We start from the raw sequence: 12,625 nt of genomic DNA on the forward strand, positions 1-12,625 counted from the left end.
ACTCCACAGCGCACTCCGGGGGGGAGCGGAGCAGCATTTTCACAGTGATGTAAAGTTTTTTAAATCAATCTGCTATAAAACATTAAAAAACGCATCAGTGAAAACACTTGCTGCGTGCATAAGTTGCGAAGACGGAGGATCAGAGCAGCTTTGCCAGCGCTTATCTGCACACGTGCAGAGCTACCTGCGGCGCTCCCGCCCTCTGACAGCAAACCGAGGTACGGGGGTGCCCGCAATATACGGAGCCCATGGAGAGTTAAAGGGACCCTGAAACGATTTTGACGATTTTCTACAAACGTACTGAGTCGTTAGAGTAGGTCCTTGTGATCATTAATTGACACATCTAAGTGCTCCGCGTAAAGCGTGTAATTTATTATAAGGTTTTAAAAATGCACATCGCTGCCGATCGCAGCACACTGCTCGGCGGAATTTTAAGCCGCCCCTACCAATATGACAGAAATCACCCATATGACATCAGTGAGGTGAGCTATCCGATTGGCTGACAAGGGTGCGTGATCGACAATTTTTCCAACTTTATGGTAAACAAATTTGCTTCGTAATAGTTGGAATGTTAGTTCATTTGTTTTTATAAAAAGAAAGTAACATAAAGAGAATGCATGAGAACAATTTTTCAGTACACTAAAGCACTTCCGGCACACAAATGTTGTGTGCTTGTGTTACAACGTACTCCATTTTGATGAGAGATCCGCGGTCAGAGTAGGTCTCAGTCGTTTCGCGAGCACTATGATTTAACTTTGTTGCCTTGTGCACTGCAAACGTAGGGACTGGCAGCTGCGACATCGTGTCCCTCTGCAAGGCAGCATACGAGCGAACTGGCGGCTGCGCGTCGGACTGCCGCTATCCGATCGGCGTGAGGATTTGCGCGTTTGTGGCCGTCACTTTACACCGGAAGATTACTAATGCAATAGCGTTTCGCGAGACCGGTATTAGGGCAAACGCAAGTGCAAGGGGACAGGGTCTGGCCGCTTGACTGTGCCATAACGGGATGAGCCATGGGATGAGCAAAGCGCAAACGTGAATGGTCTGCACGGTGCAGCCACCTGGTGGCACAGAGCTCAACCATACATAGTAGCAGTAACGAAGTGTATTCTTTTTTGCTGCTGGTGTGTATTTTTCACAGGAGTGTAGTCATCAACACGTTGTTTTTATAAATGTTTAAAATGTTTTGCACTTGGTTAGAGCAATATTAGCACTTTGTTTGGCTGGTTAAGCGCTGTACTAACATGTGGTTGGACCGTGCAGACCGATCAAGCCGCTCACGTACGTCTACGCTAAAGTTCCTTGATCAACTTGAGTTTATGCCTCCAGTCATTTGCCGAAATGACCAGCTTGCCTGTGGTTACCGGAATACCAGACACGTTCGGCGCTACGACAAAATGCTCGCAACGCACGCTGCTTGATAGCTCTCACTTGGGGTCGACGGCCAAGCGGCTAGAGGAGAGGTTTCGCGCGGGCGGGGGCGGGCTCCAAAACAACCAGAAGTGGACGATGTGACGTCGCATCGTGACGCAGAACCAGTGAAGGCGGAGCTTAGCCCCAACCGCTCGATGAACGAGTTGAGGAGGAAAAGCATGGCTAGGGAGGAGGGTAACTTCTGATCGCTTGTAGCTCCATTAATACATAACGCTTCACTTAAATTGTGGTGCAAATGTTCTACTTAAGCTGTACCCTACGCGTCTACAAAACTTGTCCGAACCATTTCAGGGGCCCTTTACACAACTGAACCTACTAATGCCACTGCCTGCCATGTGCGTTCAGTGGACATTCCTTGGTACAGATGAGCTAGTACCTCGTCATCGCTTCTGTCTGAGTCATATTATATCAACAGTTCATTTTTAAAAGCATAGACCAACTAACCACGCTGGCTCACCATGGCTGCACTGTCGAGACACAAGGATAGAGTACCGTAACATGTGCTCTACATGCAGTCAGAAATTTAGCCTACGAGTTCTATATGCGTAGCTAACCTCTCTGTAAGATGGTGCAATGAGTCTGCAATATTGCTTTTCGCATGAGTTGCTTCAAGAGAGCTAATGAGAGCATTTGAAACACAAAACAAGTGTTCCCAGTAGTAGCAAAAGGTGGTATAGGTTCTCTTAGTTATCTTGAGCGTGGCATCTTGAGGGTTAAAGATGCCATGGAAAAGGTTGTTGCTGATTGAATCACCTGCTTGACAAACTTGAGTGGCTCGAAACAGTGCTGGGGCAAAGGGTAAAGCAACATCCTGTGAAACAAAGACCCCAACACAGGTCGCAGGGCTCCAACCTCACCCACGATGGTCACCAACTCCAGGGCAATGCTGCGAAGTGATAGTAGAGGAAAAATACACAATGACTTTAGTTACAGTTACTATTAGCTACAAATCAACAACCCTCATAGTACTGAACTGTGAAACTGATTACAGAGTGCAAGACTTAGTGCCTTTGTTTTCAGTGCCACTGACATACCGGTATGTCCTATACTATCTCCAGTCATATGTGTATAGTGGCATGAAATTGGAGAGCTCCGAGATAGTTCTGCCATTTGTTGTATATTTCTAGAAGCTATTATCTCATCTCTCTGGGTTCATGAAGTCTAGATTTTTGTTGGCACACTGTGAAACACTATGCTTCGTGGACGTGGTTGTGCCGCACGGAGCGTGCGTCTGTTGATAGAAGCGATGGCTTCTGGACCTTGTGCATCATTACCGCGGCGATTTTCCATTTAAATATTCATGCCGTGGTGCAAGGACCATTCTTGCGTGCTTCTACCACTGTTGTACATTTACAGCACTTCCCTCTTTTTTTAAACCTTGACACAGTGACACTATTGCGGAAGTGTGCGTGTCAGAACAAAACTAGGTAGAAGATAGAAAACGAAGATTGGAATGTGAAGACTATACTAAGAGTGAATTTGCCATTATTGGTGTAATTCTTTTTCCTTCCAGATAATCGGAAATAAACCATTGTGTTCGTTTTATAATATCAAAGAAAAAACATTATGGCAGAACCTACCTAGTGATGACTGTCAAAGGTAATTTGATTAGCATTCAAGTAATGTAGCAACATGACATATAGCTGAAGAAATGTTTATTTCAAACTCGTAGTGGTCATTCTGAGACTTCCATTGCTTCAGCTATATGTGGCATACACTGCCTCCAGTATTGGCCCACTTTGGTATAGTACTCGCTTGCCCAACTCACCCATGATCATGACGGCATGATGACAACTGTATGACGATGACACAGTGAAAACGATGGAATGACAAAGAAGGAATGGTGCCGATAGAATGAAAAAGGCAGTATGGCGATGGTGGCATTACGCCATTGATATTGTTACAGAAGGATGATGTTACGGAAGGACAATTCTGAAATGATGATGACAGTATAATGACAACATTTGGATGGCAACCAGCGTATGATGACAACCAGGTGATGAAGTTGGAATGACGACAATGACATGACAACAAATGCATGACAGCAACATAATGACGGCGACTGCATGACAACTGTGGGATAACCATGACTGAATGACGGCAGCGTGATTACGAAAAAATGACGGAGAAGGAATGACATCAATGGAATGACGAAGGTAGTATGATGATGGCAGCATGACAACAATGTTTCTAAAGTGATCACAATGTTAGAATGACAGCGTGAGGATTACGGCATGAATACAATGGTATGATGATGATTGAAAGAAATAATTAACTGAAGAAAGAATTAGACAATTACAAGCCCTGCAGCTTTGCCAAGATTGCTTCAATAGCATAAACACCATTTAAACAAATTTAGCGAAAGTGAAATTTCATTGCAGTTGGCATTTAAGCACCAGTTGCTGCGCTGTTCCATCCTACCATTGCTGTGTCGTCTAGTGGAATAAGGGTGGAAAGAAAAGATGCGGACAGGACATATGCTGTCCACATCATCTGTCCTGTCCCCATTTTTTCTTTTTGCCCTTATTTCACTCAATGAAACAACATGATGTACCAACTGGCCCATGAGTCAACGATTCTGAACCTACCATTTCTTTGGCTTTAAGACCCAGTTGATGACAATGGCGCTTCCCCCCTATGAAGTGGGTGCAAGTCTACACAAAACCTTGCTTTTACTTCGTTTGCTTCTTTTGCATTAGGAAAAGATTACTTATTAAGAAACATGACAGCATAAGCCTTTTCGCAGAGCTCACAGAGGCATTTTATTTTTTGAGCTAATGTTGAATTCATAAGGTACGAGCTCACAGGTCCCCTTCGAATTACATGGATCAATACTAGGCAAAAACAGTCAACTCATTTACTAGCAATGCCAAAACAGCCTTCCTACTGACTTCTGCTGCAGAGCACAAGGTAGCAGGTTCGACTCCCGGTCACCACAGCTGCATTTCAATGGGAGACGAAAGGTAAATGCGCTCATGTAGACTTAGGTGCACAGTAAAGACCCACAGATGGCCAAAATTAATCCAGTGCCTTCCACTGCAGTGTCTCTCATTCAATGTGGCTTTGGGGCATTAAACCAGTTGAATGAACGGAAGAATGAATTAATCTAATTGTTGATTTATTGATCAGTCAGTCAGTCAGTCAGTCAGTCAGTCAGTCAATCGATTGATCGATCGATCGATCAATCAATCAATCAATCAATCAATCGATTGATCGATCAATCAATCAATCATGAAGCCTGAACATTTATGATCTTGCAGAAGTACAACATGTCATTTTATCATTTTCAGCCTATGAAGCCTAGAAAGGCCTCACATATAAGGTCAAGTGAATAGCAATACACATTACAGCCACTTATCAATTGAACACCTAACTAAGCTCCTGGCAGTCATGCAGAGAAAAGTGTGGTACACAGTGATGCTCACCCATAGACAAGCCTTGCCTCTTCAGCGTGGTATGAGGGAGCAGTAGTGAGGCAGCCTGATCCCCTGCCCATTTCACCTTTCTCAAAACGCTGTGCCGACACTATGTTCTTGTCCTTCAGTGGCGAGCCAAGGCAGCCCACTAGCCTTGGGCAAAGCTGCTGCCTGAATATGAGAAAACATGTAAAAACTCTGCTCAGCCTTATTATAGCAGAATGAAAGAACAGGAAAAAAGAAACTGATTTAGGTTCCAAAACTTTGTAATTGCAAAACTGAATTTTATGAAGTTAAAAGATTTCAAATATTAAAATTGGACAGGAAAGTTGAGAAAAAGGAGCAATGGAGTTGATGAGATAAAAGAAAATAAGATGAGTATGTGAGAAAAAGCAAGTGACCGCAAATAATGGATCTAAAATTTCAATTGCTATAAAAATGGACATGTGCGTGCGTGCGCACACCCATGGGCAATGGACATGCAAATAGATACTTTTAAACAGAGCTTCAACCAGTACACTTTAATGTTGCTATCATTTTTAGCACTATCATTTCAGTATTGGTGCGTTGATAAAATATTTTGGTTGAATCACAAACAGCAGCCTTGGTTGCAATATCTTGCGACACAGTGATGAACCAAAGTCCATGCGACTTTTACTGCCTTCTGTGGCTGTCTTAGAATCTGCGCATATCAAGGTGTTGCAGAGGCACCAAACAAACAAACAAGCAAGCAAGCAAGCAAGCAAGCAAGCAAACAAACAAATAAATAAATAAATAAATAAATAAATAAATGCATTAATTAATTAATTGTAGAAATACCTTCCACAATTCCCATTCAGTTGAAAGTTCCTAATATTGCTAAAAATTTGCACAACCAGAATGTTCACATAACAGAAGAACATTACAGATTATCTTGGTTTGAACGTAGCATCACAAGGCATCACTGCAACCAGGACTGCTGTTTAGATTTCTGTCTCAACAATCAGCTAAAAGAAGTAATGCTAAAAGATACATACGTGCCAGCTGAACAACAAGGCTGAATAAGATTTAGTTATGTCAAACACTGGTGACTCCTAAGTTTTACAAGGATGTATCGCTCACCAAACGAAGTCTAGAAAAGGCTGACTTTTCCTGGCTTGTCCTCTCAGAGAGTTCAGACCTGTCTGAATACAGTGCAGTAGGAGTGGAGCCGTTGAGCTGGCACCATTCCTAACAAAAAAATCAAATGAAAATATGTAAGCACGGCATGGCAAACAGTGTCACATAAAATGCTTTGACAAAGTTGAACATTATATCACCGTTTGTCTTCCTTCAGCTTTTCACAGAGGAAAAGGAACAGAGGCACGACTTCATCAAATGGAGAAATATGGCCTGAAAGAACAAGCAAACAAGTGCATGTTACAAATGTGTCAAGTTCCAGCAGAGAGTTTGACGAGAGACAGAGTGGAATGGTTCACAATTAACACACCGAGATGCAAGATGCAATAATAGCATTGAGCACAATATGCCATGTTTTATCTTCAAACTATTTTTGTCTACGATAGTTCCCTTGAAGCAGTAATCAGCTGTTCTTTTTATGAACTGCAAATTTGCATATACATAGTTAGACATACAAGTTATTAGAGGCTGTCCAACCGCTACAAAAGAAAAATAAAATAAAATAAACACCAAATGAACAATTGAACTATTTAAATAGATACAAAAGTCCAAACTTACGTTAGTCCTGAATGTCATAGTTAAAGAAATGCTCATCATGGATAAAGTATGCCAGCCACTCAGGTGATGTTGCTTGAATGAAGAACATTTTTGACGAACAATATGGTGAGATGGGTTAGTTGGCTAATATTCAGGTTGAACAGATCTTGAAGTGCATCAACACACAGACAGAAGGTTACATAAAAGCAGACAGGACAGTGCTATCCTGTCTGCATTTCTGTAACCTTTTCTCTGTGTGCCAGTGCACTTTACGATTGAACTTTAAAGCATCTGTAAATAGCCTACCTTAATATCACCATACCCACCATCTCTCCATATTTATTTTAAACTGAGCACATGCAATTCTGCCTCTACTTATTAAATGGTTGTCAATAATGACAACAAAAAACATTTAATTCATCTGCATAGATACAGAATTCTTGATTACTGCATTCAAAAAGGCAAGCCTGCTTGCTGCTCACACATGCCCACAAATTTCTAAGACAAAAATAAGATCAAGCAAACAAACATGTTCTGTGGTGATAAACTCTTTCTATGCACCCACTATTTATTAGCAAGTATATTGTTAAGATGCCACTATTGTTACATTCTGGACACTATCGAGGTGCATAAGATTCAGTTATGCTGGACTTAATAAACATTATGTTCCGCTTTCTTTAACAATCAGCCAAAAAGCAGCAGCTATGCGAAGGCAGTATGGAACAGAAAACAAGAAGAAAAGGCACACATTTTGTACATAAGTATGTAAGTTCTGAGTTACTACACTAAGGCTTTCGCTCCCTCATTTAAAATCTTTGTTGGCTAAATTATCCGACCCATAATATTACCCAATGCGAATGCATGTTACACGCTCACTTGTGAAATGACCATTAACAGAAAAATGATTTTATACATGCAGGGGGCTTCTTGATGCCAGGGATATTTTGCACAGAGCTACAATTCTGTGAACAATTGTTTTAATTGAAGCGGTTCATGAAGAAGAACAACTACGTACAAAACATATCTAAACATGCAGCTGTAGTACAACGAACAACACATACTTTCATCTCCCACAGTAATTTAGCAGCTAAAGTGTTCTACTTGCTCAGCACAAAAGTTCATGTTCACTTTAAAGCTGAGATTGCTGCATTCTGAAGAAAAGTGGAGAAGCATTTTGTGCACAACATCTTGGAGTCTGATAAAGGATGTAATATAGCCAAAATAAACCCAGGGCACTTTGCTACGGCATTTCTCACGACGAATGTACAATGCTTGGACACCGAGTGCCACCAACTAAACAAGCAATCAGTGAATGCTCCCTTGCTACCATGTACAGAAAGAATATATCCTAATGGGAAGCTTCATACTTCACAATTTTAAAGGGGCCCTGAAACACTTTTTGAACATAGTGAGAAAACGCTGCCGATGTGTTAACGAGGCTCCTGTGAACATGGGAGCCAAATATTGTACTGCATGCTGCGGGAAAGCACAATCTCGCGTCAAAAGCAGCGAGAAATTTATTTCTCTCACTTACGCAATGCCATCAGGCAGCCTCATCATACGCAACTGGACTCATAACACATATTGGCTGATCTCGTGATCATGAGAACATTCTCAGTAATAAAATTATTGTGCAATCGAGTCAAATATAAATATATATATATATATATATATATATATATATGTCTGCAATCTCAAAAATACAGAAAAACCATTCCAGCTTTGTACTGCTGGTCTAAACAAGACAGTTGTGCGTTGCTGCATCGTCTGCGAGATGAAAAACGCAGTGTAGATACTGTAGCCACCACGGGGTGCCACCACGAGCTGTCTTGCATTCAACATTTAAGTGGTCCTTTGCACCCTATTGCTATCTCCTCTGTTAGCTTCCAGCTTGCTAGTGGAAATGAAAGCAAAGAGAAAGCTGCCCTGATTGGTCCGATAACTACAGTTAACTTCACTTGTGTTTGAAGGATTAGAAAATCTTTGCAGCAGGAGATTCATGAGGCAATGTAACATAATACAGTGATGTCATTCTATGCTTAGTTAGAAAGGTGTTTCAGGGCCCCTTTAAAGGATATGGAGCTTATTACTTTGATATTATTTAGGAAAGTGGAGGATTCAATGCAAAATGTTGTGAAGGTTATCAATAATGTTAACAAAAATTGGCTGAAGGCTTAGCTTGGTTACGCCTGGAAGATTGTGAAAGCAATACCCTTGGCTGCGCCTTGGTTCGGCTGATGGTGTGGACATGGTTGCCCTTTGTTAAACTTATGGCTATACATCATCCGACATAGCGCAAGGCAGCGCGCCGACCACTGCGAGGAGCCGAGCTATAGCCCCATTTATCCTCCTAGCGTGACGTCACACCAGCGAGCGCCCTCTCTCGGTAGCGCCGCAGCAGCGGCGCGCAAGGCTTCGCCTCCACCATCGATGCCGCGAGCTGGGGCTCCGTCTCTCGGTCTGGCGTGACGTCACACGGTCACGTGACGCGCAGCTGTGTAAGGAGGCGCCACGACCACCGATGGGCCGAAAGTGCGAGCAGTATTGCTTTCGCAATAAAACAGGAACTCCCACAATAACCTACAACTGGAATAAGGATTATTCACCAGCCACAACGACCGTAGTTTGATGAGGTAGAAATGCAAGAATGCTTTAATGTGGAAGGTGTGCATTAAAGAAATCCACGCAGTAATTAATTTGGAGCCCTCCACTACAGACTTGAGCTTGAGACAGCTTTGAGAATTTAAACCACACACACACACACACACACACACACACACACACACACACACACACACACACACACACACACACACACACACACACACGCACACGCACACGCACACGCACACACACTCCAATGAATCATTCAAGGCTTAAGCAGTCAATTGGCTGTCTTCCACAGAAGCTAAATGATTGCCTACTTTGCACGACCGATTCCTTGGCTTACTAATTTACTCCAACAGAGATTTTTCTGAAGAACAGCTTTTACGTTCAGACAAACATGGTTATAATAGTGATTACTTTAACAAAGCAGGCAGGAAGGTCACAAGTTGAAGAGAATAGAAGAAAAAGAAAGGAAGAAAAGCACAACATGCAATCAGTGTAGCAGGCGAAAGCAGCACTGTCATGCATGGAAAATAAACACAGAAAGTTTGAAACTAGACATGGAAAGGGGTTATAGGTAAGTTACAATATGATGAGACACTGAAAGCAACAGCAACAGCACAAACCTTCGTTATAGGGATCGCATCCTTCGTCCACACTTTTCTGTTTGGGATGTGGTGTTAGTGAGCGAGTTGCAAGAAAAATCATGTTAGCAAGGCAAACAGTTAACATCATGCAATCCTAGTACATATACAGCATTTTGCAAGTAGGAAAAGACGTTCAAAACCTTATGTTAAAGGGAAGCGTCAACGCAGTATTTATTGCTTCCAGGATGACAGACGATGGCCCTGATAATCCTTCCACATTTTTTTCATGCCAAGGGATGGGTCTGTCACTGGCAAGACTGCATGTGAAAAGCCTATGCATAGGCAAGGCTTAAATATTTTCATTTTCATCATTCAAAAAAAATTTTGCACACTTTATCTTGATTTTTATGACAGTCCATTCTTTTATTTTAGTGATAATTTTCTTTCGCACGAATACTTCATGACATTCCTTGTTGGTCATTTGCATGACAATTTACCTGTTTTCCAAGTAATATCATTTCAACACAACATGCTGTCACCCCTATTGGTTTGTTTTCTTTATTAGATGAGAATCACTTTGTCATGAACAATGCACAAGAACCATGGTAGGAGCGTTTATGCCACCGCACATAAGGAAACTCTCATATGAATTACTGACTATAAATCTTGTGCATTTCCCTGTGAGGCTACACCACACGAACTTATTAACACCTTACTGCGGATGACGAGGCAATTTGTCATCGCAATGATGTTTTCTGGTACCGATAATGAGTTAACTTGTCGTGAACTTTGTACAAATTTTGCACATGTGCATATGTGCAGTTTTTGTCATTTTGATGAATAAATATGATAGACAATAACTTTAGCAGTTTTTTTTTCTACAAGGTCAGCAAATATGCAATAGGCATTCCTGGTAACATATCTTTGTGAAAAAATTGGCACAAAATATGAAGGTCTAAAACAAGTTTGCACTTAAATATTTTTTTAAAATCGTCAACGCAGTTAAGAGGTTATTGACAAGCTTGTTACACTAATGAGTAATATAACTTATAATTACAGTAAATGTGAAAAAATTTACTGTTAACTGAGAGAGAGGGTTACAAGCTGCTAGGCATGCTGTCGCGGGCTCAAATCCCAATGGGGATGAGATGCAACAATGTCCGTGTACCGTGAAATGAGCACACATTAAAAAAAAACCCAGGTATTCAAAACTAATCTGGAGTTCCCTACTACGGTGTGCCTCATAATCAGATCATCATTACTACTAGAGCTGAGAAGAAGTTTACTGTATTTCACCTAGTTTTTACCCATATCACCACCACTTTAAAGAGTAACATTTCCCAGAATACCTTTCATGCTTTAGTGCTTATTCCTTGCCAATTCTGCAATAATATACAATACTGTCAAGGTGTGAAACTTCAAATCTGCATAAGTCCCAAGTAGTTATTTCCTGTACACTCCTCTTCTGTCATGCCATGTTTTCCTCAAATACTGATCTTTTCTTAACTAAAATCAAATTGTAAAGGTGATTGTAAATCACTGAATCGTAAAACATTGCAAAAATCTACTATTTGTGCATATTTGGGTCAGTTCCTGAAAAGTTTCTGAACGCTCCTAGGCTGAGTCGGCAAGTTTCTAATTTCGGCTAGCTTTTAGTTCCACAACTGCCAACGTTGAAGTTTTTAATATCCCTCGGACACAGCACAAGAAGGGAAGAGGAGAAGAATAGAAAGATTTCTTTAAATGTCTGGCCTGAGGATGCATTTTATTAAGGATGATTTATCTCTAGATGCAAGACACAAGCAGCAGAAAACTTGGAACAGCAAAGACCGACAAGCAATGCTGTTTTTAGATCAGAGTGACTTGTTCAGTGACGCTGTCACCAGTTTTGCCTGCATCAGAAAGTTGTAAAAAAAAAAGAACTGCTCCAAGCAAGTACCCCTTTGGTGTCCTTTAAAATATCAGCAGACTTCCAAATGTATGGTCAGAGACCGACAAGTAAATGTTTTCATCAATATAACTTATTTTCCACAAGACCTGATGAAGGCATTAGTAAAATCATAGAACAAGCCTGAATTCATGAAATTGACATAAAATTTGGGGGAGTTGGCAGGTATCTAATTTTGTTTTGATTAACAATAAACTAGCGACAAAGAGATGTGGTCAAAATTCGCAATGTCATGGAAGACCGGGGCAAGAACATTAAATATTGCTACCTGTCTGCCCTTGATTCCCTTGTTCGTTTTGACTTGCGAAATTTTCACTCATAAGACTCCATTCAATTTGTATTGAGGATGTATGATTTGTTAAAGTAGCTTAAAGGCCAACTGCAATGAAATTTGAAACTGCATAAAAAGCCCACTCTCAGATAGCGTAAAAGTGTGGCAGCCTCCAAGCAAAAATATGAGCTGGTGCATCATGAAAAGCTCACAAAAAGCGACATTTTTGAGACCGAAACTGAAAAAGTTCCACCATTACTGCTTGCCAGAAATGACGCAGAGTCTGGAACCAGTGTGATGCCTGGGCATGACCTCTGAGATCACGTGGTGCACGGCAAATCTAGAATGCAGTGTTCTGGGATCTGCACCATATCCTCTCACCACAATGTGCCTGTATCATCTGATAAGGTGCTCTTTGAAGGCTGTTGATAAAATAATCGGACAATTACCAGAAATGCAGCGTAAATTGCTTCACAGTACCAAACCAGTAACTTGTAACTAATTTAGCCAAAAGTGAAATTTTGTTCTAATCGTCCTTCAACTTATCATTTATTTCATTTAATTTCTCCATAAAAGCCTGGAGGCAATAAAAAAAGAAAGAGGGGGGGGGGCTTCATTCCACGTGACATTATCAGAACAAAAGATACCTTGTGCAGTATTGTTGTGT

The 12,625-nt window shown here is 41.2% G+C and overlaps 1 protein-coding gene across 3 annotated transcripts in view; it reads right to left on the bottom strand.

The window, feature by feature from the left end:
• The window catches only part of LOC142585530 (brefeldin A-inhibited guanine nucleotide-exchange protein 3), a 100,401-nt gene that overhangs the window by 78,775 nt on the left and 9,001 nt on the right, over positions 1 to 12,625 (bottom strand). For 2 of the 3 annotated variants that reach the window (XM_075696342.1, XM_075696341.1), the window contains exons 6-10: positions 9,779 to 9,815; positions 6,149 to 6,221; positions 5,952 to 6,059; positions 4,860 to 5,021; positions 2,188 to 2,320 (exon numbers count right to left, since the gene is read on the bottom strand). In XM_075696342.1, the coding sequence (XP_075552457.1) occupies positions 2,188 to 2,320; positions 4,860 to 5,021; positions 5,952 to 6,059; positions 6,149 to 6,221; positions 9,779 to 9,815 (513 nt within the window). The remainder of the gene's footprint in view (positions 1 to 2,187; positions 2,321 to 4,859; positions 5,022 to 5,951; positions 6,060 to 6,148; positions 6,222 to 9,778; positions 9,816 to 12,625) is intronic. The other variant, XM_075696343.1, reaches the window with a different exon arrangement.

The sequence above is a fragment of the Dermacentor variabilis genome, chromosome 6, assembly GCF_050947875.1.
Source record: "Dermacentor variabilis isolate Ectoservices chromosome 6, ASM5094787v1, whole genome shotgun sequence".
Taxonomy (NCBI): Eukaryota; Metazoa; Arthropoda; class Arachnida; order Ixodida; family Ixodidae; genus Dermacentor; species Dermacentor variabilis.